Source organism: Hemitrygon akajei, chromosome 8 (genome assembly GCF_048418815.1).
Source record: "Hemitrygon akajei chromosome 8, sHemAka1.3, whole genome shotgun sequence".
NCBI lineage: Eukaryota > Metazoa > Chordata > Chondrichthyes > Myliobatiformes > Dasyatidae > Hemitrygon > Hemitrygon akajei.
The window spans coordinates 118,638,836-118,664,282 of NC_133131.1; the positions used below are offsets into that span (position 1 = coordinate 118,638,836).

At 41.1% G+C, this 25,447-nt stretch overlaps 2 protein-coding genes across 8 annotated transcripts in view; both read right to left on the reverse strand.

Moving 5' to 3' along the window:
- Nucleotides 1-4,254, reverse strand: part of LOC140732190 (zona pellucida-binding protein 2-like) — an 81,658-nt gene extending 77,404 nt beyond the window's left edge. For all 5 annotated transcript variants that reach the window (XM_073054457.1, XM_073054455.1, XM_073054454.1 and 2 more), the window contains exon 1: nucleotides 3,983-4,254. In XM_073054457.1, the coding sequence (XP_072910558.1) occupies nucleotides 3,983-4,127 (145 nt within the window). In that variant the 5' untranslated portion in view covers nucleotides 4,128-4,254. The remainder of the gene's footprint in view (nucleotides 1-3,982) is intronic.
- A 510-nt stretch (nucleotides 4,255-4,764) lies between these two features.
- The window catches only part of ift57 (intraflagellar transport 57 homolog (Chlamydomonas)), a 34,888-nt gene continuing 14,205 nt past the window's right edge, over nucleotides 4,765-25,447 (reverse strand). Inside the window, exons 7-12 of one of the 3 annotated variants that reach the window (XM_073054462.1) lie at nucleotides 16,093-16,164; nucleotides 13,582-13,713; nucleotides 13,437-13,499; nucleotides 12,610-12,676; nucleotides 8,657-8,698; nucleotides 5,910-6,037 (exon numbers count right to left, since the gene is read on the reverse strand). In XM_073054462.1, the coding sequence (XP_072910563.1) occupies nucleotides 8,679-8,698; nucleotides 12,610-12,676; nucleotides 13,437-13,499; nucleotides 13,582-13,713; nucleotides 16,093-16,164 (354 nt within the window). In that variant the 3' untranslated portion in view covers nucleotides 5,910-6,037; nucleotides 8,657-8,678. Of the gene's footprint in view, nucleotides 6,038-8,656; nucleotides 8,699-12,609; nucleotides 12,677-13,436; nucleotides 13,500-13,581; nucleotides 13,714-16,092; nucleotides 16,165-25,447 lie in introns of all 3 variants that reach the window. The other 2 variants (XM_073054461.1, XM_073054463.1) reach the window with 2 other exon arrangements.

Consider the following 25,447-nt stretch of genomic DNA (forward strand, 5'->3'; position numbering starts at 1 on the left):
GAAACACAGCATTCAAAATTTCATATGCTATACCATCAGCTACGGAGGCAATTGTCCCTCCTTCACCATTTTATCTACCTGTATTGCCTCTTTCAGGGAACTATTGACTTGAACTGATCACTGTTCCACTGATCACCCGATCATTTACTATACATCTCTTCTCCCTATTCCACTTCTCAAAATGCGTAATCTTACAAATCAGGATAAAATTTTATCTGCCAAGACTCTACCCAACTTTCCATCTGATCAATAGTCTGATGTGTCCTTAGGCAACCTCCTTTATTCCACCAACTTTCATGCCAACTGCAAACTTGCTAATCATATCTCCTCCATCCAACAAGTTGTTAACATGCAGTATAGCACAAACACCAGAGGTCCTTGCAAATCTCTGCATTACACCATTGTGGATTAATGTCTGATAAGACCAGTAAACAAACAAAATGCTGGAGGAATTCAGCAGCATCAATGAAAGTGAATAAACAGTCAACGTTTCAGGCCAAGACTCTTCATAGGAATGGAAAAGAAGGGGGAAGAAGACAGAATAAGAAGGTGGGGGGAGGGGAAGGAGTACACGCTAACAGGTGATAGGTGAAGCCAAGTGAGGCGGAAGGTGAGTAGGTGGGGGAGGGGGATGAAGTGAGAAACTGGGAGGTGATAGCTGGTTAATAAGAATGAATGTGATAGGAAAGGAGAATGGGCCATTGGAGAAAGATAAAAAGGAGGGGCACCTGAGAGAGGTAATAGGCAGGTGAGGGGAAAAGGGGGAGTAAGAGGGGAGCTTGAATGGGGAATTGAGAAAGAAAAGGGGGGTAGAGAAGGAATTACCAGAAGTTAGAGAAATGAATGTTCATGCTGTCAGTTTGGCAGCTACCCATTTGGAATATGAGGTACTGCTCCTCCAACCTGACAATGGCCTTTTCTTGGCAGTAGAGGAGACCATGGATCAACATGTTGGAATGAAAATGTGAAGTAGAATTAAAACGGGTGGCGACTAGGAAAACCCACCTGTTGTGGTGGATGGAGCAAGGGTGCTTGACAAAGTGGTCTGCCAATCTACATTCCGTCTCACCGATGTAAAGGCGGCAGCGGGAGCATTGCCCACAGTAGATGATGCAGGTGAAGTGGTGTTACCTCATCTGGAAGGACTGTTTGGGGCACTGAATGGTGGTGAGGGAGGAGGTAAGGACCAATACAGCAATTGTCCTGCTTGCAGGGAAGAGCAACAGGAGGATGATCAGTGGAGAGGGAAGGGTGGACAGGGAATCACGGAGAGAGCGATCTTTGCGGAAAGTGGTGTGGGGTGGGAGGGGAAGATGTGTTTAGTGGTAGGATCCTGTTCAAGAAGGCAGAAGTTACAGAGAATGATGTGCTGGATGTGGAGACTAGTGGGATGGTAGGAAAGGACAAGGAGATAGTTATCCTTGTTATGGCAGCGGGAAGTTGGGGAGAATCAGGGCACGCTGTTTCGTGCCTGCTGTTTATGGAGCTTAGCTCCTCCGGTGTCTGCCTGACATTGGCCTGAGGTGGAATGTACATCGCCACCAGGATGTTTGCAGAAAACTCCCTCAGTAGATAAAAAGGACAACATTTGATCTCTTGATGTTCCAAGTTGGTTGAGCAGGACTGAGAGAACCACCGAGCCTGTGCATCACGATGACTTAATCATATAGCACACTCCACTTTCTCTACCTTTAAAGGACTGAGCTGCCTGACTTTGTGAAGGATGGTAAAGCTATCGAGCTGCAGCACTGTGTTTAAAACTGCAGGGGATAGCATATTTCCATGAAACAAAGTAAACAGCAGTTCCTGATGTTCCTCTGGTACAGCAATTGAGCTCTGAGGGCTTCAATTTTACTTTCCAGAGACTGTATATTTGCCAGCAGGGAAGTCGAAATTGTGGGGGAGGGGGAGCATCTCAAGAATTGGCGTTTCAATTGTACCTTAGCTCGCTCAGCTTCCGCTCTTCCATTTTCTTAAAAGTGAACTGTATTTGCAAACTGAGTCTGCGGTCCAGGATCCATCCATTATGAGTGTCGATATTTTTTTTAAACGTCTTAAAAAAATGTTGCTCACTGAAGTACCCATGGCTGTGAGTGTGGATATTAGCTGTAGTAGTCCTGAACAGAAATATTTGATTATTCCCATTGGAACTGCATGCAGTCACCCTTTATTGGCGCCATCTTGAAGGGAACATGGACATTAATAAAGGTCCCTCATGGAAGTTTGGTCAGGAATATTAAAATGCACTGGATCCATGGTAAATTGGTAGTTTGGATTCAGAATTGCCTTGCCCATCCGTAAAAGACATACAGTACTGGTGGAAGAGTTATACTGACTGGTAGGAATGTCAAATATTAGAGGACAAAGGTTTAAGGTCAGAGGATGAGTCTGAAGGGGATGGGTGGTGCAAGAATTCTTTTAAACACAGAGAGTGGCAGGTGCCTGAAATGTTCTGTCAGGACTGATACTGGAAGCAAATATAATGGTAGCATTCAAGCAGCTTTCAGATAGATAGTCACATGAAAATACAGGGCATGGAGAGCCAGGGACCATGTGCAGGCAGATTAATTTAATTTGGCATCATGCTTGATACAGATACTTTCTGACAAAGGGTCTATTCCTGTGCTACAGCCAACATAGCTTTATCAAAGGTAAATCTTACCTGAACAATTTGAACTTGTAACAAGGTGTGTTGATGAAGGCAGAGCAGTGGATGCCATTTACAGGGCCTTTGAAAAGGACACTGGTTCAAAATGTTAGGGCCTATGCGATTGGAAATAGGAGACAGATGGCAGTGGCACAGAGTTTTTGGCAATCGGATTACATGATTAGTTGTGTCACATAAGGATTAATACTGAAATCTGTGCTGTTTGTAATATACATGAATGACTTGGATCCAGATGTAGATAACAGATTTGTAAGTTCATGAATGGCACCAAGGTTGATAGAACCATTAATACAGAGGAAGATGGTCCAGGGCTGTGGATAGGTATTAATGTGTGAATGAAAATGGGTAAAATGGCAGATGAAATTTAATTCAGACAAGTGAAAGGTGATGCATTTTGGGAACACCAAAGCAGTGAGGATATTATCCATGAAAGGTCAGGTATTGAGGAACGTGGAATATTGAGTTGTACAGCACAGGAGCAGCCTCTTTTAGGGCCTTGATTTTTGTGTCACCACACTGCCAAATGAAACCACACATCTGCCTGCACATAGTCTATTTCCCTCAATTCCCTGCTTTTTCATGCTTCTAAATGTCTCTTAAATATCAGGATCATATCATCTTCCACCACTTCCCAGGCAGCAAACTCCAGTCTCCAACTACTCCGTGTTAAAAAACAGCCTCCTAAATCTCCTGGGTCAAATGCAACTCCCTTCCCAACAGGCATACCCACAACTCAAGCACTGCAGCAATTCAAGTAGGCATGCTATCTATCACTACCTTCTCAAGGGAAGCTGGGGATTGTCAATTAAATGGTAGCAAGCCTACAAGACCCCTGAATCAATAAAACTTTTACCCTTTTACTTTAAAGCTTTACCCTCTCCAACTGGGGGGGGGGGGAGTATTTTATCTACCTTTTCTATGCTTCTCATAACTTTATATACTTCTGTCAGATTTCCCCCCAATCTCTGACACTGCAGAGAAAACAATTCAAATTTGTAATCCTGGCTAATACTCTCTAATTCTCGTGAACGTTTTCGGTACCCTCTCCAAATCATTTGTTGTGCTGAAATAATTAAAATGGTATATTTTGATATTCCCAAAGACAATTATTTCCTAACATTTTAGAAAGTTATATCAAAACTGTACAGTACTGCACAGTCTAACAGCCCTTTGGTGCTGACGTCCCTCTGACCCGATTTCGCCTCTTCCGTTTTGCCAATAAAAAGCAGGCAAATGTAACGAACATATCCTGTTCAAATTCACCAAGGTTGTATGTTCAGACGGACATGAGCTGAACGTGAAATAGTTACATACCTGACGTGTGCAAAAAGAGGAACAATCCATAAACAGTCGCCGCAAATATTATCAAAACCACAACTGCTTCTTTTAAAACTTTTTGACTGGAACAATGCGACTTTGAAAGGGGAAGGACGGTTATAATTCTGTGCGGTTCCCACATTTTTCCCCAGGTGGTCGGGATGTCTCATCCCATGTCGCTCCGGTATCCCTCCATTTTCAGCACTTGCTGCTCCACTCAAAAAATAACATTCCGTGGCCAGAACGCTGGGAGCTTCGTTGTCTGCGCAACCGCCTCCTAGCGTTGGGAACCATATTCATCTCGAACCATACGGGCTTCTTCCGTCAGTGGGAATGAAGTATCTAGCACTGAGGTAAAGAAAGGAGCAGAATCGGGTCATAGCACCTAAAAATAGATATTTTCCTCTCGCTCTGCAGCATGGATTATTGCTGTTCCATGTCCTTCAAATTAACCCAAGTTTTAATATTAGGTTCAAGTGAATGAAAAGTTGCGTCCGAACAAATATTCCATTTTAAGCAACCGTTGCATGTTCTACGACCGTTTCACAGATTTGGTACTGCTATACTTGTCTAAAGTGAAATAGCTCTTAATTCTGACTGCTTGGTTTCATAAAGAGCATCTTCAGGGCAGTATTACGCTGGCTCTATTTTCAAGTTCAGAAGCTCAATGTGATGAAATAACTAACTATAAACAACACATTACAGATTTTATAAAGCAAATTTGGATAAAATTCCATTTAAATTATTCCATGTTTTATTTGTCAACAGCCCCAGCATGAATGGAAGAGCATCAATTGCGAACTATGAAGACTTGGGGCTTCAGCTGATGATTGAAGCTGTTATCAAATACATTTTACATTTTTGAATAATACTGAATACATATTGCATTTTAAATTATAACAAATGCAGTTTGTTAACTGCTGGATGGACTTCCTAAATTTCAAGTTATATAGGTCTCCTTCACAACCAAACAATCTTTAATATGATTTCATTTTTGTTTAAAAGTTGGTTAACACGATGTTAACATGCTGTTTCCAAAAATATGCAGAGTTGGCTCAACAGATAACATTTTATTGATAAAATAATTGTATTCAAAGATTACAAAATTGCAAATACGTATTTATAAAATGCCTAAAACATCTGCAATGCTTGCAATGTTAACTGCAAGTTAAAACTAGAGAGTTAATTATATACAATTTCTACAAAAATTTTCACTGTACATTTACTTTATATTTAGATCAATTCAAAAAGCCAGTCATGAAATTAATGTTAAAGTAATAAAGAAGATTATGGATGGAAAATGTACATTAGGAAGTGCTTCAAGAAAGTAATAGCAAAGAGCTCGAAAATAGAGGTTAATTTTATAATTGTGTATGGATTAAATACTGAATTTAAGATAAGCTTCATAATGCTTAAAGAGAGCCAGTGCTGCTTATAAAGGAAATATTAGATTTTGAGGCATTTATTGAAACTCTTTAGAAATACTTAAGTTTCTTAACAAAACTGCAATAGTTCATTGCAATGTGTTTAAAGTCATTTCAATTTTGTTTAGAGAGTCAGTAATTGAGGAATGAGTATTTAATAAAACATTAGGAATATGAGCCTAAGGGCAAAAGACCTGCTGATAACATATGAAGTGCAAGATTTGCTGAATATTGATTTTGTAAATGAACAGAGCACTGGCACTATTTTAAACTGACTTTGTATTTTGATTTTGATAAATCTATGTAAATATAATGCAACTGTGATTTGTTGAAGTTATCTTGCACCAACAATTCAAAACCTTTGGTTCCTCAGGTAGATCACAAAATTCAATAATTTTCCAATACAGTACTAACAGACAAAGTTATGATTTGTACATAAATATTGGAAGTCAATAACCACCTATTGTGGTTTCTGGAATATTGGTTGCATGCATGTCTCTGGTCATGTTTGACTTCTCTTTGAGTTTGGCTTGTAACAAGGTATGCTCCACAACTCCAATTCGGATATCCATTTGAGTTATCTCTTGTTTCAGCTTAGTCAAAGCTTGCTTGATTTTCACCAATGGAGCTGAAAATAGAAGTGTCAATTAATCCAAGGAATCAATCCACTTGAATTATTTATTTTATATTAGTACATAGCCTTCAGTCTTTCTAAATCTTTCTCAATAAATTTCAAGTATACAGCACTGTGCAAAAGTCTTAGGCACCCGAGTTAGTTAGAGTGCCTAAGGCTATGCATAGTACCATAGTAACTTCATGTTTTGTTATATGGGTCTCTATTGTGGGCTGAGAGTAGTGAGTGTGGACAGGGAGAGGGGAATTCATGGTAAGAAAAAGGGGAAGAAAGAAGGGAGAGAGCGGGAAGTATTAGAGACATTCTGTAAAGATCAAAACCCCTGGCACTCCTTCTCTGCTACCTGTCCCACACCCATACTGAGGCAATCCACCCTTGCCATTCACAACATTCTTTGCTCCTGCCAAATTTAAAAACTTGCTCTACGCTCCACAGTGACAAATACAGTACTACGCAAAAGTCTTAGGCACCCGAACTATTTGTATGCGCCTAAGACTTTTGCACAGTACTGTTTATTTAAATGTGTTCAGCTGCCTAAGTGTAAATACAGTGCCTGTAAAAAGTATTCCATGTTTTATTGTTTTACAACATTGAATCATAGTGGATTTAATATGTTTTTTTGACACTGATCAACAGAAAAAGACTTCGTGTCAGAATGAAAAGAGATCTCTACAAAGTGATCTAAAATACTTACAAATATAAAACAAAACATTATTGATTGCATAAGTATTCACCCTCTTTAATATGGCACACCAAAACATCACTGGTGCAGTGAAGGTGTTTTAATTGATTGTAGTAAAAATACACCTGCATCTGGAAGGTCCAACTGCTGCTGAGTTAGTATCCTGGCAAAAACTACACCATGAAGACAAAAGAACACTCCAAGCAACTCTGTGAAAAGGTTATTGAAAAGCACAAGTCAGGAGATGGATACATGAAAACTTCCAAGTCACTGAATATCCCTTGGAGTACGGTTTAGTCAATCATCAAATGGAAAGAATATGGTGGGGCTGGAAATCTGCCTAGAGCAGGCCATCCTCAAAAACTGAGTGACCATGCAAGAAGGGGACTAGTGAAGGTGGGAGGCCACCAAGAGACCAAAGACAATTCTGAAGGAGTTACAAGCTTCAGTGGCTGAGATGAGAGAGACTGTATACAACAACTGTTGCCTGGCGCTTCACCAGTCGCAGCTTTGTGGGAAAGTGGCAAAAAGAAAGCCACTGTTGAAAAAAACTCACATGAAATCTCAGCTGGAGTTCCTCACAAGGCATACGGGAGACTCTGAAGTCAGCTGGAAGAAGGTTCTATGGTCTGATGAAACCAAAATTGAGCTTTTTGGCCATCAGATTGAAAGCTATGCTTGGCATAAACCAAACACTGCACATCAACATAAACACATTGTCCCTACTGTGAAGCATCATGCTGGCTGCATCATGCTGTGGGGATGCTACACTGCAGCAGGTCCTGGAAGGCTTGTGAAGGTAGAGGGCAAAATGAATGCATCAAAATACAGGGAAATTCTGGAGGAAAACCCGATGCAGTGTGTAAGAGAACTGCGACATGGGAGAAGATTTGTTTTCCAGGAAGACAATAGCCCCAGCATAAAGCCAAAGCTACAACAGGAATGGCTTAAAAACAACAAAGTTAACATCCTGGAGTAGCCAAGTCAGAGGCTAGACCTCAATCCAATTGAGAACTTGTGGGTATACTTTAAAAGGGTGGAGCTTAGGAGGAATGATGGCACCTAAGTCACCTAAGAATGGTGAAGGATTACAAATATCTGGGGATACGAATTGACAATAAACTGGACTGGTCAAAGAACACTGAGGCTGTCTACAAGAAGGGTCAGAGCCATCTCTATTTCCTGAGGAGACTGAGGTCCTTTAACATCTGCCAGATGATGCTGAGGATGTTCTACGAGTCTGTGGTGGCCAGTGCTATCATGTTTGCTGCTGTGTGCTGGGGCAGCAGGCTGAGGGTAGCAGACACCAACAGAATCAACAAACTCATTCGTAAGGCCAGTGATGTTGTGGGGATGAAACTGGACTCTCTGGTGGTAGTGTCTGAAAAGAGGATGCTGTCCAAGTTGCATGCCATCTTGGACAATGTCTCCCATCCACTCCATGATGTGGTGGTTGGGCGCAGGAGTACATTAAGCCAGAGGCTTAATGCAACACTGAGTGTCATAGGAAGTCATTCCTGCCTGTGGCCATCAAACTTTACAACTCCTCCCTCGGAGTGTCAGACACCCTGAGCCAATAGGCCAGTCCTGGACTAATTTCCACTTGGTATTATTTACTTATTATTTAATTATTTATGGTTTTATATTGCTATATTTCTACATTATTCTTGGTTGGTGCGACTGTAACGAAACCCAATTTCCCTCAGGATCAATAAAGTATGTCTATCTGTCTGTCTATAACGGTGATTTGTAAAGAAGAATGGGGAAAAATTGCCATGTCCAGATGTGCAAAGCTGTTAAGAGATCTATCCACACAGAATCAAGGCTGTAATTGCTATCAAAGGTGCATCTGCTAAATACTGACTTGAAGAGGGTGAATACTTACACAATCGATTATTTTGTGTTTTACATTTGTAATTAATTTAGATTACCTTGTAGAGATCTGTTTTCACTTTAACATGAAGAGTCTTTTTCTGTTGATCAATGTCAAAAAAAATCCACATTAAATCCACTGTGATTCATTGTTGTAAAACAATAAAACATGAAAACTTTCATGAGGGGGGGTGAATACTTTTTATAGGCACTGTATATAATATCTCAAATTTTAAGAATTGATAAATAATTCTGCATGTTGGTTAATGTAAGCTGGCAGTAAAATTCCAATACAAGTAATATAAGCTCAAAGAGCACCAGCAGATTATCATAGTACAGTGCAATAAACTGAACTATACAGCCTACAGAAACAAAATGGTCAGGGTTGCTAAAACATTCTTTCAAAGCTTAATATGGTCACCTTCTTAAGTTGAAATGTTTTCAAACCTTGCAGGATTCTGAAGTTTTCAGACCTACTAATGAAGTATTAACATTGTTCAGAAGCATGGGGAAGGGGTAAGAGACAAGCAGGAGGGAGGCTGTGGTCAGGTGCTGCCCAGCAAGTATATATATATGCTGTCATATATGCCAGAGCCCAGATACTCTGCAGCACCAACAAGTATGCCCACTAATTTGGGAACATTAACACTCATATAGCAGAGCCTGACCTATAGTAATTTGGGGCCACGTTAAGATCTTCCTCTGTGTATCTACTGATAGCTGGTGTGCAACATCTACCTGTGTTAAAGAAACCATGCACAGGCAACTACCATTCCATGATTTGAAGATCAGGATTTGTAATGAGAGGACCCGATAGGCATCCCAATAATGACAGATCTGAACATTGTTCTGCTACCAAAGCTCAAGAACTCATCTGCTATGATATTATCACACTTAGTGTGACATTAAGGACATTAGTTCACCAATTTAAAGAACAATGTGGTGAGTACACTTTTTGGAGGAACAAGCCACAAGAGGAACACGACCTTCACTGAGTGTGCTTCATAATAAAGAACAGGCTATAATGGTTTTTCCATTGACTCTATGGCTCATTCTAACACAGAACATATACACTATAGCCATTAGAACTCATGTCTGACCCTTGACCCTTAAATAAGACTTCTACTCTGACCTCAACAAAATCTCAATCTACATCCCAAAGGCAGACAATTTTTCTGAGAAGCTCCAGTGTCTGTTTGGAGAGGGGCAAACCCCTTAGCAGAGCATGATCAGCAAGAAAGAATTAGGGACTGCTAACCTCTCTCAATAAAATGACTAGATAGTATAGGCATTTGCTGAATTATGTCATTAGTTGAATGAAGAACTGCAAAGTCTACCTCACCCATTTCATGACAGGCAATGACGGCTGGATTGACCACATATCATTTCCATCATCTTTGCTCCCAAAAGATAAGCATCAGCAGAAGCATTGCCACAAAAAAATTAATACTGTGTCATGGTCCGGTCCATGGAAGTCCGCATTCCGGTTCACGGTCTGATCCATCAATCCTTATTCCAGGTTTTCCAATTTTTCCCTGGTTCCATTGAGGCAACCTGATTCGTGTTTCAGGCTGGCACATAAATACCTCTGCAAACCAGGGATTGGTCACTGGACTGTTTTTTCTCTGTTTTTCTCCCCCCTCCCCCTAAATCCCTGGCAGTTACTTTGGCACTAACCTTTGTCTGTAATCTTCGTCTGTTATCTTTGCCTGCTACCTCGCCTGCATCCTTGACTTTATCACCAACAAGGTCAACCGCCGGAGTGAGACCGGAGCCTTGCCATGCCAAGATAAGGAACTATCTATCGTTGAGTTTGGAACTGTCTCTTTGTGTCCCCGTGTTTAGTGTCCGTGTCAAAGAAGAGTCCCGGTCCTACGTCCTGTTCCCAAGGAGGGGCCCTGGCTCCGTGTTCCGTGTACGAGTCCCGGCCCTGCATCCTGTTCTCAAGGAGGGGTCCTGGCTCTGTGTTCTGTGTTCCTGTGCTTGTCCAAATCTCTGTGTTCCAAGACCTAGTACAGGTGCCGTGTTCCAGCCCTGTCCAAGTCTGAGCTTCGTGTCCTTATCCAGTTCTGGTGCCTCTTCCAGTCCATGTGCCTCGCCCAGCCCAGGAGTACCTCACCCAGTCCGGTGCTGGAGATTCCTTGTCCTGTGCTGGAGATTCTTCGTCCAGTCCAAGCCTAGTCCTAGAACCTTGTCCAGTCCCAGTCAAGGCTTTGCATTCCCAGTACTATCAAGTGTCTAGTCTGCTCCTAGTACTGAGTCCTCACCTGGATCCGGGTTCCGAGCCTGAGTCAAGACCCATGTTCAGGGATGCCCTGGCTCTGAGTCCTTGTCTCACCCAAGGCCGGTGTCCATGTCCAGCGTCATTTCCTCCCGACTTCCCTTGCTTTCTCGATAAACCTAGTCCTGTTCCTTCTACCTCAGTGTCTGTGTCTTGCATTTTGGTCCTCCCCCAACACCCCCTGTGCAACATACTGAAGCTCTTAAGGACCTCACAAAGCTGGTTATTCTTATGGAAACTGACTTCTTGCCTATGGGAGCCCCAAGGCTCAGGAGCTGTTGTAAAGTTTGCCTTAATCGGCAAATGTGAAGCAACCTTTGGCTTCTCTATCAAGAAGAAACAGGATTGATTTGATGAAAATGATTAGGAAATCGAGGGTCTAACCAGCCACAAATATAAAGTGCTCCTGGATTGGAAGCACCAGGTTGATTCAAGGGAATAGAAACACACCACAGATCCTTCACAAAGCCTGTGACCCTAAGAACATTTGATAGATGAAGTGAATGCACGAGGTTCCATCTTTATATTTACAAGAAATGAGACAATTTGATTGCAGTAATTACAGAGATCCCTGTTGTCTGCTAGGAGGAACATGACAAGATCTTTCTCAACCACCTCCTCACAGTTGCCAAAACAGCACTTTTGAAGTCGCAGTGTGGATTCCATTAGTCCCAAGGCACAGTGGATGTGATCTTTTCTGTAGAGCAATTGCAAAAGAAATACAGGGAGTGATGCCAGACACTATACATAGTCTTCTTTGACTGCATTAAAACCTTTGATTCCATCAATTTGAGAGGACATTCTTCTCAAATTTGTTTGCCCAGAGAAACTTGCCCAAGATGGTATTCAAGCTGAGATGTTAACCAACAGGTCTACAACAATTTGTAGTGTAAACTGGTGTCAAATAAGGCATTGGTCCAATGCTCTTCACAGTTTTTCTCACTGTAATTTTGTACTTAGCTCAAATTTTCAAACTTCTCATATGAGGAAGGATAACTTTCAGAAATAATGGAAAGCAGTTCAACCAATGGCAACTAAATCCCAGAAGCTAGCTTACCCAATGCTAAGCAGTTAAACTGCAATATGCAGATGATTAATGTTTGCATGCCCAACATTGGACTACTGAGCAGACAGTGTCTGAGCTCTGTCATTTAAAGAGATTTTCAGGCATTCAAAGGAAAAGATTCAAGAATATCCTCAAAGCTTTCCTGAACAACTGGAACATCCCCACAGATTCCTGAAAATCTCTGACTCGTGACTGCTCAAAGTGAAGAAGGAGCATTCAAGATGGTATGGAAAATCTAAAGGCTATGTATCAGAAGCACACACAGGCCTCTGCCTACATGGCAGAAGGAGTGGACTAAATTACAAAGTACACTCCTACTTGCCCCATTGGCCATCATATGCCCTCTCTGTGAAAGAGTCTGTGGGTCCGATACTAATCTTATTAGACACTTAAGAATCTATGAAATCATAGTGAAAATAAATTATGCTGGAAGATACTACTTACAAAGATGAGCAAAGCTATTTGAAAGAACCATTGGCTGTTATCCTCACAAACATTTACATTTTTCCCCCTTTAAGCAATATTGTGGAATTTTATGAGTGTTTCTTCTGGAGCATTTCATATCCTAACAAGCCTCTCAAAAATAGAATCTTCTTGCTCTCCTTATAATAATTATTTAAAATTCATTCTTCAAGATTATTGAATAAAATCCAAGCTTTACTAACCTCCATCAGTCATACTACTTCCCTTTTCTTCCATATCTTGTTTCACTTTTTCCAATTCTTCACTTATCTTAAAGAATTGCACACACAAGATATTAAAAAAAATCTATAGAAACACCTCCATTATTTGAGATCCACTAATACTTTTTTAAATGATTAAAAGGAGCAAAATACAAAGCATATATACTATTTGCCTAGAAGGACTGAAAATTTTTAACTATTAATTCATCCAACTTTAACACCACATTTTGTCAATTCATGTATTCTTAGTGTGGTCATCCAAACAGCCATAATGGCACAAATTTTATATGCATTCAAATAAATATTTAGCAGACCAAATGAAAATAAGTAACAGATGTAACAACACCTTAAACATTTCACAATTATAGATAAGTGATAATGAAAAAAATATTGGTCATCTTTCTTAAGGGGCAATTCAGCAAACAAGAATCTTGTCACTGAACACACATTTTTCAACATATGATGCTGTGTCATGATCAGGAATTGGAACTCTTAGCAGATTTTTTTCTACTTAATTAAGAGCACTAAGAAACAAAACAAAAACATAATGCTGAAAATCTCTTCCACCGAGGTGTATTTGGGAAGCAGGAGTAAGCCATTCTGCCCTTCCTATCTAGTCTGCCATTCAATGAGATATTGCCTGATGTGTTACCACTTACCACATCCCTTATTTATTTGCTTGAGTAATATCATGTGTAAAAGCATCATTCGAAACTAAATGAAAGATATTTAAAGTTGAATGGCTTGAGTAAGTAACTTCTTGATTTAAAAAAAACTCCAAATATTATTGCAATTGATAGGATTTCTACCTCAGACAGAAGTTTGGTCCGTTCTGTTACTCCTCCACTTCCTTGTTGATATCGGTCTTTGGCCTGGAAGGAAGTGAAATTTTTTAACCAAATATCATCAAGAATTCAAAGTTAAAAATTGATATTAAATAGAATTACAGGTTACCTCACTTAGTTGAGCCTGAGTAGCTCGAAAATCTTGAATCAAATTCTCCAACTGGTTGTTGATATATTTCTCTCTGCTGCTGACTTTCTCCAGAGTTCGACTAATCTCATCCTGAAGCTTATCCAAGTAGCTCTCCAAATACACAGAATATTTAGCAATTAGATATTTTAAAAAAACTACAGAATTAGCAAATAAAGCAAGTAACCATTACTATGGACAAGTGGCCTGCAACATTTGCTTGCATAATCTTGACTTGGTATTTAAGGTATTTTGGTATTTGGTACTTTTGGCCATGAAAGAGACACCAAGATGGTGTTTTGCCTCCCAGGTGCTAGCTTCAAGGATGCCTCAGAGTGGTTGCAGAATAGTCTCAAGAGGGAGGGTGAACAGTCAGAGGTTCCACTGTCATGACTGACATAGGGAGAAGAGATCCTATGCAGTGAGTATAGGGAGTTGGGGAAGAGGCTGAAGAGCAGTACCTCCAATTTGTAATCTCTGGACTGCTCTGAATAGCACGTGGTAGTCAGGACAGGAATAGTATGATAGTACAGATGAATAATACAGATAATACAGATGCAGGGCACAGGGCTTCAGCTTTTTGGTTCATTTGGATCTCTTTTGGGGAAGGGATCACCTGTACAAAAAGGATGGGTTACACCTGAACCCAAGGGGTGCCAATACCCTTGCAGAAGGTTTGCTAGAATTGTTGGGGAGGATTTAAACCAAGCTGGGGTCCATGAACCCCTCAGTTAATGGTAGGAGTCTACGGCATAAAGAAAGTTGGGAACCCCTGGTTTAAACTAATTTGGCAGAGGGATGGGAACTGGAGTGATAAGTCTGAAGATGGGACAGTTAGTATATGAATAAATGCAGTGTGTAATGAGATTGGGAGGAAGGACAGGCAGATGATAGGACAAATTTATATTCAGTGAGATGTGCTGAAGAGAAAACGATGGCAAAAATTGAAAAGGGTGATGAATATAGGACTGAAGGTGTTACATTTACATGTACACAATATACAGAATAGGGTAGATGATCTTGCAGCACAGTTAGAGATTGGCAGGTATGACATTGTGGTCTTCACTGAATTGTGGCTGAAAGAAGGTCAGTATTGGAAGCTTAATATCCAAGGATACACATTGTATCAAAAGGACAGGCATGTAGGCAGAGAGGCTGGGGTGACTCTGTTGGGAAAAAATAAAATCAAATCCTTAGAAAGAGGTGACATAGGATAGGAAGATGTAGAATCCTTGTGGATAAAAGTAAGAAACTGCAAGGTAAAATGATGGGAGTTATATACAGGCCTTCAAACAGTAGCCAGGATGTGGGATATAAATTTCAACAGGAGACAGAAAACATGGAAAAAGGGCAATGTTATGATAGTCATGAGAGATTTAAATATATGGGTAAATTGGGACAATCAGGCTAGTTCTGGGTTCCAAGAGATGAAATTGGTAGAATGCCCACAAGATGGCTTTTTAGAGCAGATTGTCATGAAGCCTACTAGGCAAAAGGCAATTCTCAACTGGTATTTAAATAAAGTGTCACTGAGTCATGGTCCATCAAACTCAAGGTTCCACATATTGTACATTCAGAGATGCTCTTCAGCATGGCACTGTTTTAGAGCATGGTTATTTGAGTTACTATCACCTTTCTATTAGCTTGAATCAGTCTGCCCATTCTCATCAGACCTCTCTCATTAACAAGGCATTTTCACCCACAGAATGCCACTCACTAGACGTTTTTTTGTTTTTTGCTCCATTCTCTGTAAACTCTATACTGTTGTGCATGAAAATCTCAGAAGATCAGCAGTGTCTGAGATACTCAAACCACCCCATCTGGCACCAACAATCATTCCACAGTCAGTGTCATTGAGATCGCTTCTCTTCCCCATTCTGATGTTTGGTCTGGAAAAAAAAAAACAACTGAACCTCTTGACCATGTCTGCATGCTTTTATGCATTGAGTTACTGCCACATGATTGGCTGATTAAATATTTGCATTGAGCCCCAGGTATACAGGTGTACCTAAAAAAGTGGCCACTGAGTGTATTTTCTCCTCCTACATCCCACACCTCCACCACAAGTGCACTGTGAATGCCATTTTGTAGCATCTGTAAAATATACGTGTTACTTGCAAAGCTACTCCAATCAAGTGTTTTAAATGCTCCATCTTCACATTAAGAAGGACAATGGTGGAAAGCACCTAACAAACCATTATCTGCAGGTTTTCTTCAAGTGACTTTACTAACCTGACTTTACATCTGGGAGTTCATCACTATAAGGAATGCAGAAATTCAAGATGAAAGTTCACTGGTACTTTTTCAATGGCAATTAAGGATGGGCAATTAGCTCTTCTTTTTCCAGCAATTATTAAAATTACCAGCGGTGAGCTGCACGTGTGTGCTCATGTGTGCTTTAACTCTGCAACTTCAGCTTGCTGGGTTATTTAATAAAGATCTGTGAGAACTAAGGATTAAGATTTATACATCTGAATTTGAATAAAGTAATACCTTTGTCTCTTTAAGAGATGTCTCAATTCCCTCTTTATGCTGGTGCATTTGGTCAACATGAACTCTCCAGTCCTGTTAAAGCAAAGTAATTCATGTTATTAAATAAAACATCTCTACACAAAATGCTGAAAGGACTCATCAGGTCAGGCAGCATCCATGGAGGGAACTAAATAGTGAAAGCTTTGGGCTGAGATTCTTCATTAGGAATGGAAAGAAAGGGGGAAGTCAGAATAAAAGGTAATGGGAAAGAGCTCTGGTTGAGCACAAGGCGAAAGCATATCCTTCCTTTCCTGTCTTGATGAAAGATTCTGGCCTGAAACATAGACTGTTTGTTTCCCTCCATAGATGCTGATTGACTTATGGAGTTCCTCCTGCATTTTACATATTGCTCAGACTTCCAACATATGCAGAATTTCTTGTGTTAAAAAAACGAATAAAAAGACAGTCCCAGTCATTTGAAAGTGCATTGAGAGTTCACTTGATTTGCCAACTATTTCCAGCAATTCTTTTCAACTGCAGTATTTTGATTATGATGTACATAATTAAGACATAATTAAACTTGTGACACTCACTACTTGTGCTATTTATAGAAAAATATTAGATGAATAATTTATAAGGACTCAAAAATTGGTTGAATAGTTCTGCGAAAATCTGATTCTTAATTACAAATAACATAACATAGTTTCTATCAAACGCATCTTTATCTATATTTTGTGTCTTGCATGAAAGGTAGCTTTTACTATTTTGCTACTTTGCAAGGAACTGAAAAAGTAAAGTATGTGAATATGAAATTCTTAGATTACTCATGAATATCCTGCATTCTTATATTGAGGTTTCTTGGTTACACTCTTGCTTAGCTCAGAGGTTTGCTCTGCTCTAGAAACCTGAATACAAAATACAGGATGATAATCCAGTGAAGGTGTTTCATTGCTTTCACATAAAACGTTCTGCTGACATCCCATCTGTTTTCCTAAAGTTTCTTTATATTATTCTGAAGAGGATAATTTATGTTCCTGGCAAATCCTGTAATGCAACTGTGTTATGTGCCAATAAGCTCGAATTCAACTTCAATAACCATCCCTTTACAAACATAGATTATTAGTTTGTAGGAGCTTGTTGTGTACATAATGGATTTTATGCTTTTTGGACAGCAACAACATAATCAGCTGTTTGCAAATCCAGAAAGCTACAAACCATTTTATTGCATCACTATTCCCAAGCCTAAAGAGATAGAATCATAGAACCATAGAACATTACAGCACAGAAACAGGCCTTTTGGCCCTTCTTGGCTGTGCCAAACCATTTTTCTGCCTAGTCCCACTGACCTGCACCTGGGCCATATCCCTCCATACACCTCTCACCCATGTACCTGTCCAAGTTTTTCTTAGATGTTAAAAGTGAGCCCGCACTAACCACTTCATCTGGCAGCTCATTCCACACTCCCACCACTCTCTGTATGAAGAAGCTCCCCCTAATGTTCCCTTTAAACTTTTCCCCCTTCACCCTTAACTCATGTCCTCCGTTTTTTTTCTCCCCTAGCCTCAGTGGAAAAAGCCTGCTTGCATTCTCTATCTATACCCATCATAATTTTATATACCTCTATCAAATCTCCCCTCATTCTTCTACGCTCCAAGGAATAAAATCCTAAGCTGTTCAACCTTTCTCTGTAACTCAGTTTCTCCAGTCCCAGCAACATCCTTGTAAACCTTCTCTGCACTCTTTCAACCTTATTAATATTCTTCCCATAATTTGGTGAACAAAACTGCACACAATACTCCAAATTCGGCCTGACCAATGCCTTATACAACCTCACCATAACATTCTAACTGTTATACTCATGTGTTGCCTTTATGGCATTTGTTTAGTTTATTATATTTTCGCTTTAGTAATTCGTTTGTTATCGTTTTCTAGTTAAAGTTAAGATTGTTTAAAGTAAATTCGTTGTCCGTGATATATCGCGGCATGTGATGATGTCACACCCAGTTTTGCCGCGTCTTGTGGGAAATACCGGTTTGGAGAAACGGGAAGGAGGGGGCTCACATGTACAGGATCAGCGCGAGAAAAGTTTTCTTCCTACGCACTAGAAACATCAGCGAAGCAATGCCGTAAGTTCACGAGATAATCGATATGTTGAATTAAAAATGTTAACGCTGATTCTGTTAAAAGTAATGACAGTTGATAAGGTTTATGTTTTTGTTATTTAAAGAGTTGCGGATAGTTTGTGTTGAAGTGTATTTAAGGCAGTCAATGGCATAGGTAGATTCTGACTGTATGTTGCACTTTAATGTAATATAGTTGTTGTAGTTTTACTTTTGCAAGTATTTACGATGTAAATGTGATATCAAGAAGGAAACAAATACTGTATATATTTTGTATTGTTGTATCAACAGTTTTCACCATACGTTAATGTGGAAGAGTGAACAGTAAACGGTTAATCTTACTGCGATCCTGTCTTCATTGACTACGGTTTACCTCGGTGTTTAGTCCAGAGTTCTTTTACACCTGTGCGTGAACACTAGAGTGAAAAGGCGGCATTATCAGGTGTTTCAAGTGCTGCAATGACAACTCGATCCAGCATCAAGTCGTTGCCATCCAGCGACAGGGGCAGTAGGGCATCAACAAGTAAGGCTGCCCATGCAAGAGCTAAGGCAGAAGCCGCCAAGGTGCGAGCGTTCTACGCCGAACAAGAAACAAAATTGAAAAGGGAAGCGGCTGCCAGAGAAGCCGAAAACCAAATGGAAAAAGCTGCCAGAGAAGCCAAAAACCAGTTGGAAAAGGTAAGGATAGAGTCAGAGTTAGAAGTGCTGACGCTACACCGAGAAGCAGAAGCTGCCAGGGTGGAAGCAAAGTTAATAGAAAATGCTGAAGAAATGCATGTTCTGGTTGACATAAAATCTACTGCAGAAAAGATCAGATTGGAATGCACAAGAGACTATGTCCGATCTCAAATAGACTTGAAGATTCATTCTTCCTCTCCATACTTATACGCTAACGCCCCATTTCATGAGGAGTCTCAGAGAGGCCCAATTGCATCACATCCATCCAAGGAAGACAATTTACCCTTGCAACTCCGCGATGAATTCAAGGCTGATGACAAATACTTCTCGACACCAAACTTACCAGATTTGGCGAGAAGAGAGGCAAAGGCTGAATTCAGAACAGCAAATTCCATAACAAATGTAGACCCTCAGTCATATACCCGCCGACATATTCCCCCAGCCAGCATGCCACTTGCAGTTGAACCCATGGCACAGTATTTAGCACAACGAGATCTCATCACTTCAGGACTATACCAGTTCGACGATAAACCTGAAAATTACCGTGCATGGTACTCCACAATCGCCAACGCTATCCACGGAGTCCAGCTCGGAGCAACCCAAGAGTTGGATCTTATGGTGAAATGGCTGGGAAAAGAATTGTGCGAACAGGTGAGACGCATACGTTCAGTGTACATTAACAACCCCAAGCTAGCCTTACGCAAAGCATGGGAGAGACTTCGGGAGTGCTATGCGGCCCCTGAAATTATTGAAGCAGCACTATTCCGACGTCTGGAAAATTTTCCTAAGGTGTCAGCCAAGGATCACACTAAATTAAGAGAGCTCGGAGATTTACTCATGGAGATTCAAGGTGCCAAAGAAGATGGCTATTTAACTGGTCTATTATACCTAGATACTTCATACGGGATTAGACAAATCGTGGACAAACTTCCATTTGGGCTGCAGGAAAGGTGGGTGTCTGTTGGCTCAGAGTACAAGGAAGAGAACGATGGTCGATTTCCTCCCTTTGAGTATTTCACTAGGTTTGTGTGCAAGGAGGCGAAGAGGCGAAACGACCCTAGCTTCATGAGTCCAGGTAGCAGTATAATTTACACCAAGCCAGTTAAATCCACTTCGAATAATTTCAACATTAATAAACCTGTCTCAGTGCTTAAGACTGAAGCCTTTACAACTAACAATGATCCTAGCAAGAATTGTCCATTGCATAACAAACCCCACCCCCTCAAAAAATGCAGAACGTTTAGGGAAAAACCCCTTGAAGAGAGGATGGCCCTTCTCAAGGAGAAAAAAATATGTTTTAAATGCTGTTCCTCTACCTCTCACCTTGCTAGTGAGTGTACGATCTCCATGAAGTGCCCGGAATGTAATAGCACTAATCACGATGGAGCCATGCAGCCCGGCCCATTACCGCAAACCGACAACGCTCCTTCACCCCCACAACAGGACGGTGGGGAGGGAGAAGCTCACTCCAGGACAACTGTTGTCAGCTCAAGCTGCACAGAAATTTGCGGTCAAGCTCAGTCAAGCCGTTCTTGTTCAAAGATCTGCCTCACTAAGGTGTACCCTAAGGGAGCCAATGACAAGGCCATCAAAGCCTATGTAATTCTGGATGATCAGAGCAATCGCTCGCTAGTCAGTCCAGAGTTCTTTGACTTGTTCAACATTAAGAGTAATCAGTTCCCATACTGCCTTAGAACTTGCTCAGGCAGCGTGGAAACTTATGGAAGGAAGGCAGAAGGCTTCCAGCTCGAGTCCCTGGATGCTAAAGTTGTCATCTGTCTCCCTCCACTCTTAGAGTGCAATAAAATTTTGAATAACCGCACTGAGATCCTGACGCCAAGTGCAGTGCTACACCAGCCACATCTCCACCACATCGCCAAGCACATCCCAGAACTGGATCCAAAAGCAGAAATACTCCTGCTATTAGCAAGAGACGTTCTCCAGGTGCACAAGGTTAGGCAGCAGGTCAATGGACCACACGACGCCCCCTTTGCGCAACGCCTGGATCTGAGCTGGGTGGTGATAGGAGAGGTGTGCCTTGGCAATGTACACAAACCGACAGTTAACACACTCAAGACCAATGTGCTAGAGAGTGGCCGCCATTCAATTTTTCAACCCCTCACAAGTTTCATGTGTATCAAGGAAGCACGACAAGGCTTTCACAAATGTAAAGTAACCGACAAGATGCTGGGTCAGTCAGTCTTCGCTCAAACTGAGCATGATAATAAATTTGCTCCATCAGCTCAAGACGCCATTTTCTTAAAAATAATGGACACCAAGGTCTTCAGAGATGAAGCAAATAATTGGGTCGCCCCACTACCTTTCAGAGAACCACCCCAGTGCTTGCCAAACAACAAAGAGCAGGCACTCAAGTGATTCACGTCCTTGCAAAAAACCCTGAAAAGGAAACCTAAGTTGCAACAACAATACGTAGCATTTATGGAGAAGATCTTCGCTAATGGACATGCTGAAGTAGCACCGCCACTGAGGGAACCTCCCAACATTTGGGGTTTACCACCCATAAAAGCCCAATCAGAGCAGGGTGGTCTTTGACTCCAGTGCTCAGTGCGCTAGTATCTCCCTTAATGACGTGCTCCTTACAGGCCCCGACCTTAACAATACCCTTCTCGGGGTCCTGATACGCTTCCGGAAGGAGAAGCTCGCAATCTTACTGGACATCCAGCAGATGTTCCATAGCTTCTTAGTACAGGAGGACCATCGCAATTTCCTCCGTTTCTTATGGCATAAATGTAATTTCCTTCGCACTGTGGACGAATTGGCCCAGGCAAAGGACGTCATCTTTAAAGCAACTCAAAAAGCGGCTTTTGCAAGGGAGTTTTCAGCTCTCCAAGCTAATAAACCAATACCAAAGGACAGCCCTTTGAGGAAATTCAACCTGATCCTGAAGAACGATATCATCTGCATTGGAGGCCGGTTAATACACTCCCAACTTCCAGCTGCAGAAAAGAGTCCAATAATCCTGCCCAAAGACAGCCATGTGTCCTTACTGCTCACTCGCCATCACCATGAACAGGTAAAGTATCAGGGCCGTCACCTGACGGAAGGAGCAATAAGGGCAGTGGGACTGTGGATCTTGGGAGGTAAAACACTGATCAATTCAGTACTTCATAAATGTGTAACCTGCAGGAAACTGTGAGGCAAGTTGGAAGCTCAACGTATGGCGGACCTCCCACCAGAACGCCTCGAAGCATGCCCTCCTTTTACATATGTGGGGCTCAACGTATTTGGTTCCTGGACTATCACTACGAGACGCACCAGAGGAGGACAAGCAGAGAGCAAGCAGTGGGCCAGAATCACTGCCACATTCCCTAGTAGGGATGGACATGTCAGGAAGGTTAAGTTGAAAACTACTGACCAAGGTGATGTGAAAATTTACCAAAGGCCGGTTACAGAAGTCATTCTACTTCTACCTAAGGACTGATTTAGAGACTGAAGTTTTGTATTATGTTCATTGTGACCCTACGAAGGTCAAGCGGGGAGTGTGTTGCCTTTATGGCATTTGTTTAGTTTATTATATTTTCGCTTTAGTAATTCGTTTGTTATCGTTTTCTAGTTAAAGTTAAGATTGTTTAAAGTAAATTCGTTGTCCGTGATATATCGCGGCATGTGATGACGTCACACCCGGTTTCGCCGCGTCTTGTGGGAAAATACCGGTTTGGAGAAATGGGAAGGAGGGGGCTCACATGTGCAGGATCAGCGCGAGAAAAGTTTTCTTCCTACGCACTAGAAACATCAGTGAAGCAACGCCGTAAGTTCACGAGATAATCGATATGTTGAATTAAAAATGTTAACGCTGATTCTGTTAAAAGTAATGACGGTTGATAAGGTTTATGTTTTTGTTATTTAAAGAGTTGCGGATAGTTTGTGTTGAAATGTATTTAAAGCAGTCAATGGCGTAGGTAGATTCTGACTGTATGTTGCACTTTAATGCAATATAGTTGTTGTAGTTTTACTTTTGCAAGTATTTACGATATAAATGTGATATCAAGAAGGAAACAAATACTGTATATATTTTGTATTGTTGTATCAACAGTTTTCACCATACGTTAATGTGGAAGAGTGAACAGTAAACGGTTAATCTTACTGCGATCCTGTCTTCATTGACTACGGTTTACCTCGGTGTTTAGTTCAGAGTTCTTTTACACCTGTGCGAGAACACTACAACTCAATACTTTGATTTATAAAGGCCAATGTACCAAAAGCTCTCTTTACTACCCTATCTACCTGTGATGCCACTTTTAGGGAATTTTGTATCTGTATTCCCAGATCCCTCTGTTCTACTGCACTCCTCAGTGCCCTACCATTTACCTTGTATGTTCTACCTTGGTTTGTCCTCACAAACCTCACACTTGTCTGCATTAAACCCCATCTGCCATTTTTCAGCCCATTTTTCCAGCTGGTCCAAATCTCTCTGCAAGCTTTAAAAACCTTCCTCACTGTCCACTACACCCCCAATCTTTGTATCATCAGCATATTTGCTGATACAATTTACCACATTATCATCCAGATCATTGATATAGATGACAAATAACAATGGACCCAGCACTGATCCCTGTGGCACACCACTAGTCACAGGCCTTCACTCAGAGAAGCAATCCTCCACTACCACTCTCTGACTTCTCCCACTGAGCCAATGTCTGATCCAATTTACTACCTCACCATGTATACCTAGTGACTAAATCTTCCTAACTAACCTCCCATGCGGGACCTTGTCAAAGGCCTTACTGAACTCCATGTAGACAACATCCACTGCCTTCCCTTCTTCCACTTTCCTGGTAACCTCCTTGAAAAACTCTAATAGATTTGTTAAACATGATCTACCATGCACAAAGCCATGTTGACTCTCCCTAATAAGTCCCTGTCTATCCAAATACTTGTAGATTCTATCTCTTAGTACTCCTTCCAATAATTTACCTACTACTGACATCAAACTTACCGGCCTATAATTTCCTGGATTACTTTTAGAACCTTTTTTAAACAACGGAACAACATGAGCTATCCTCCAATCCTCCGGCACCTCACCCGTAGATACCGACATTTAAAATATATCTGCCAGGGCCCCTGCAATTTCAACACTAGTCTCCTTCAAGGTCCAAGGGAATAACCTGTCAGGTCTTGGGGATTTATCTACTCTGATTTGCCTCAAGATAGCAAGCATTTCCTCCTCTTCAACCTGTTTAGGTTTGATGACCTCACTACTTGTTTGCCTTATTTCCATTGACTCCATGCCAGTTTCCTTAGTAAATACGGATGCAAAAAAACCCATTTAAGATCTCCCCCATTTCTTTTGTTTCCATACATAGCTGACCACTCTGATCTTCAAGAGGACCAATTTTATCCCTTATTATCCTTTTGCTCTTAATATACCTGTAGAAGCTCTTTGGATTATCCTTCAAATCGACTGCCAAAGCAACCTCATGTCTTCTTTTAACCTTCCTGATTTCTTTAAGTTTTTTTTGCACTTTTTATACTCCTCAAGCACCTTATTTGCTCCTTGTTTCCTATACATGTCATACATATCTCTCTTCCTCTTTATCAGAGTTCCAATATCCCTAGAGAACCATGGTTCCTTATTCTTATTCACTTTGCCTTTAATCCTTATAGGAACATACAAACTCTACACTCTCAAAATTTCTCCTTTGAAGGCCTCCCACTTACCAATCACATCCTTGCCAGAGAACAACCTGTCCCAATCCACGTTTAGATCCTTCCTCATTTCTTCAAAATTGGCCTTTTTCCAGTTTAGAACCTCAACCCAAGGACCAGATCTATCTTTATCCATGATCAAGTTGAAACTAAAGGGGTTATGATAACTGGAACCAAAATGTTCCCTTACACACACTTCCATCACCTGTCCTAACTCGTTTCCTAATAGGAGATCTAATATTGCATCCTCTCTAGTCGGTACCTCTATATATTGATTTCAAAAACTTTCCTGAACACATTTTACAAACTCTAACCCGTCTAGACCTTTAACAGTATGGGAGTCCCAATCAATATGTGGAAAATTAAAATTCCCTATTATCACAACTTTATGTTTCCTGCAGTTGTCTGCTATCTCTCTGCAGATTTGCTCCTCCAATTCTCGCTGACTATTGGGTGGTCTACAATACAACCCCATTAATGTGGTCATACCTTTCCTGTTTCTCAGCTCCACCCATATGGTCTCGGTAGACGAGCCCTCTAATCTGTCCTGCCTGAGCACTGCTGTAACATTTTCCGACTAGCAATGCCACCCCCCCACCCTCCATCCCTCTGCTTCTATCACGCCTGAAACATCGGAACCCTGGAACATTAGGCTGCCAGTCCTGCCCTTCCTGTTGCCAAGTTTCACTAATGGAATAACATAATTCCACGTGTTAATCCACGCCTTCAGCTCATCAGCCTTCTCCACAATACGCCCCACATGTTACTTTTCAAATAAATTGCAGTCTAATCATTTAATGCCCAGCCTACTAAAAACTTGTGCTTGTAGATCTTGTAGTGTATTCTTATTAACAGTGATATGAATGCTGCTTATATAATGTTAAAGTCAATGTGATGCTGTTGCAAGTAAA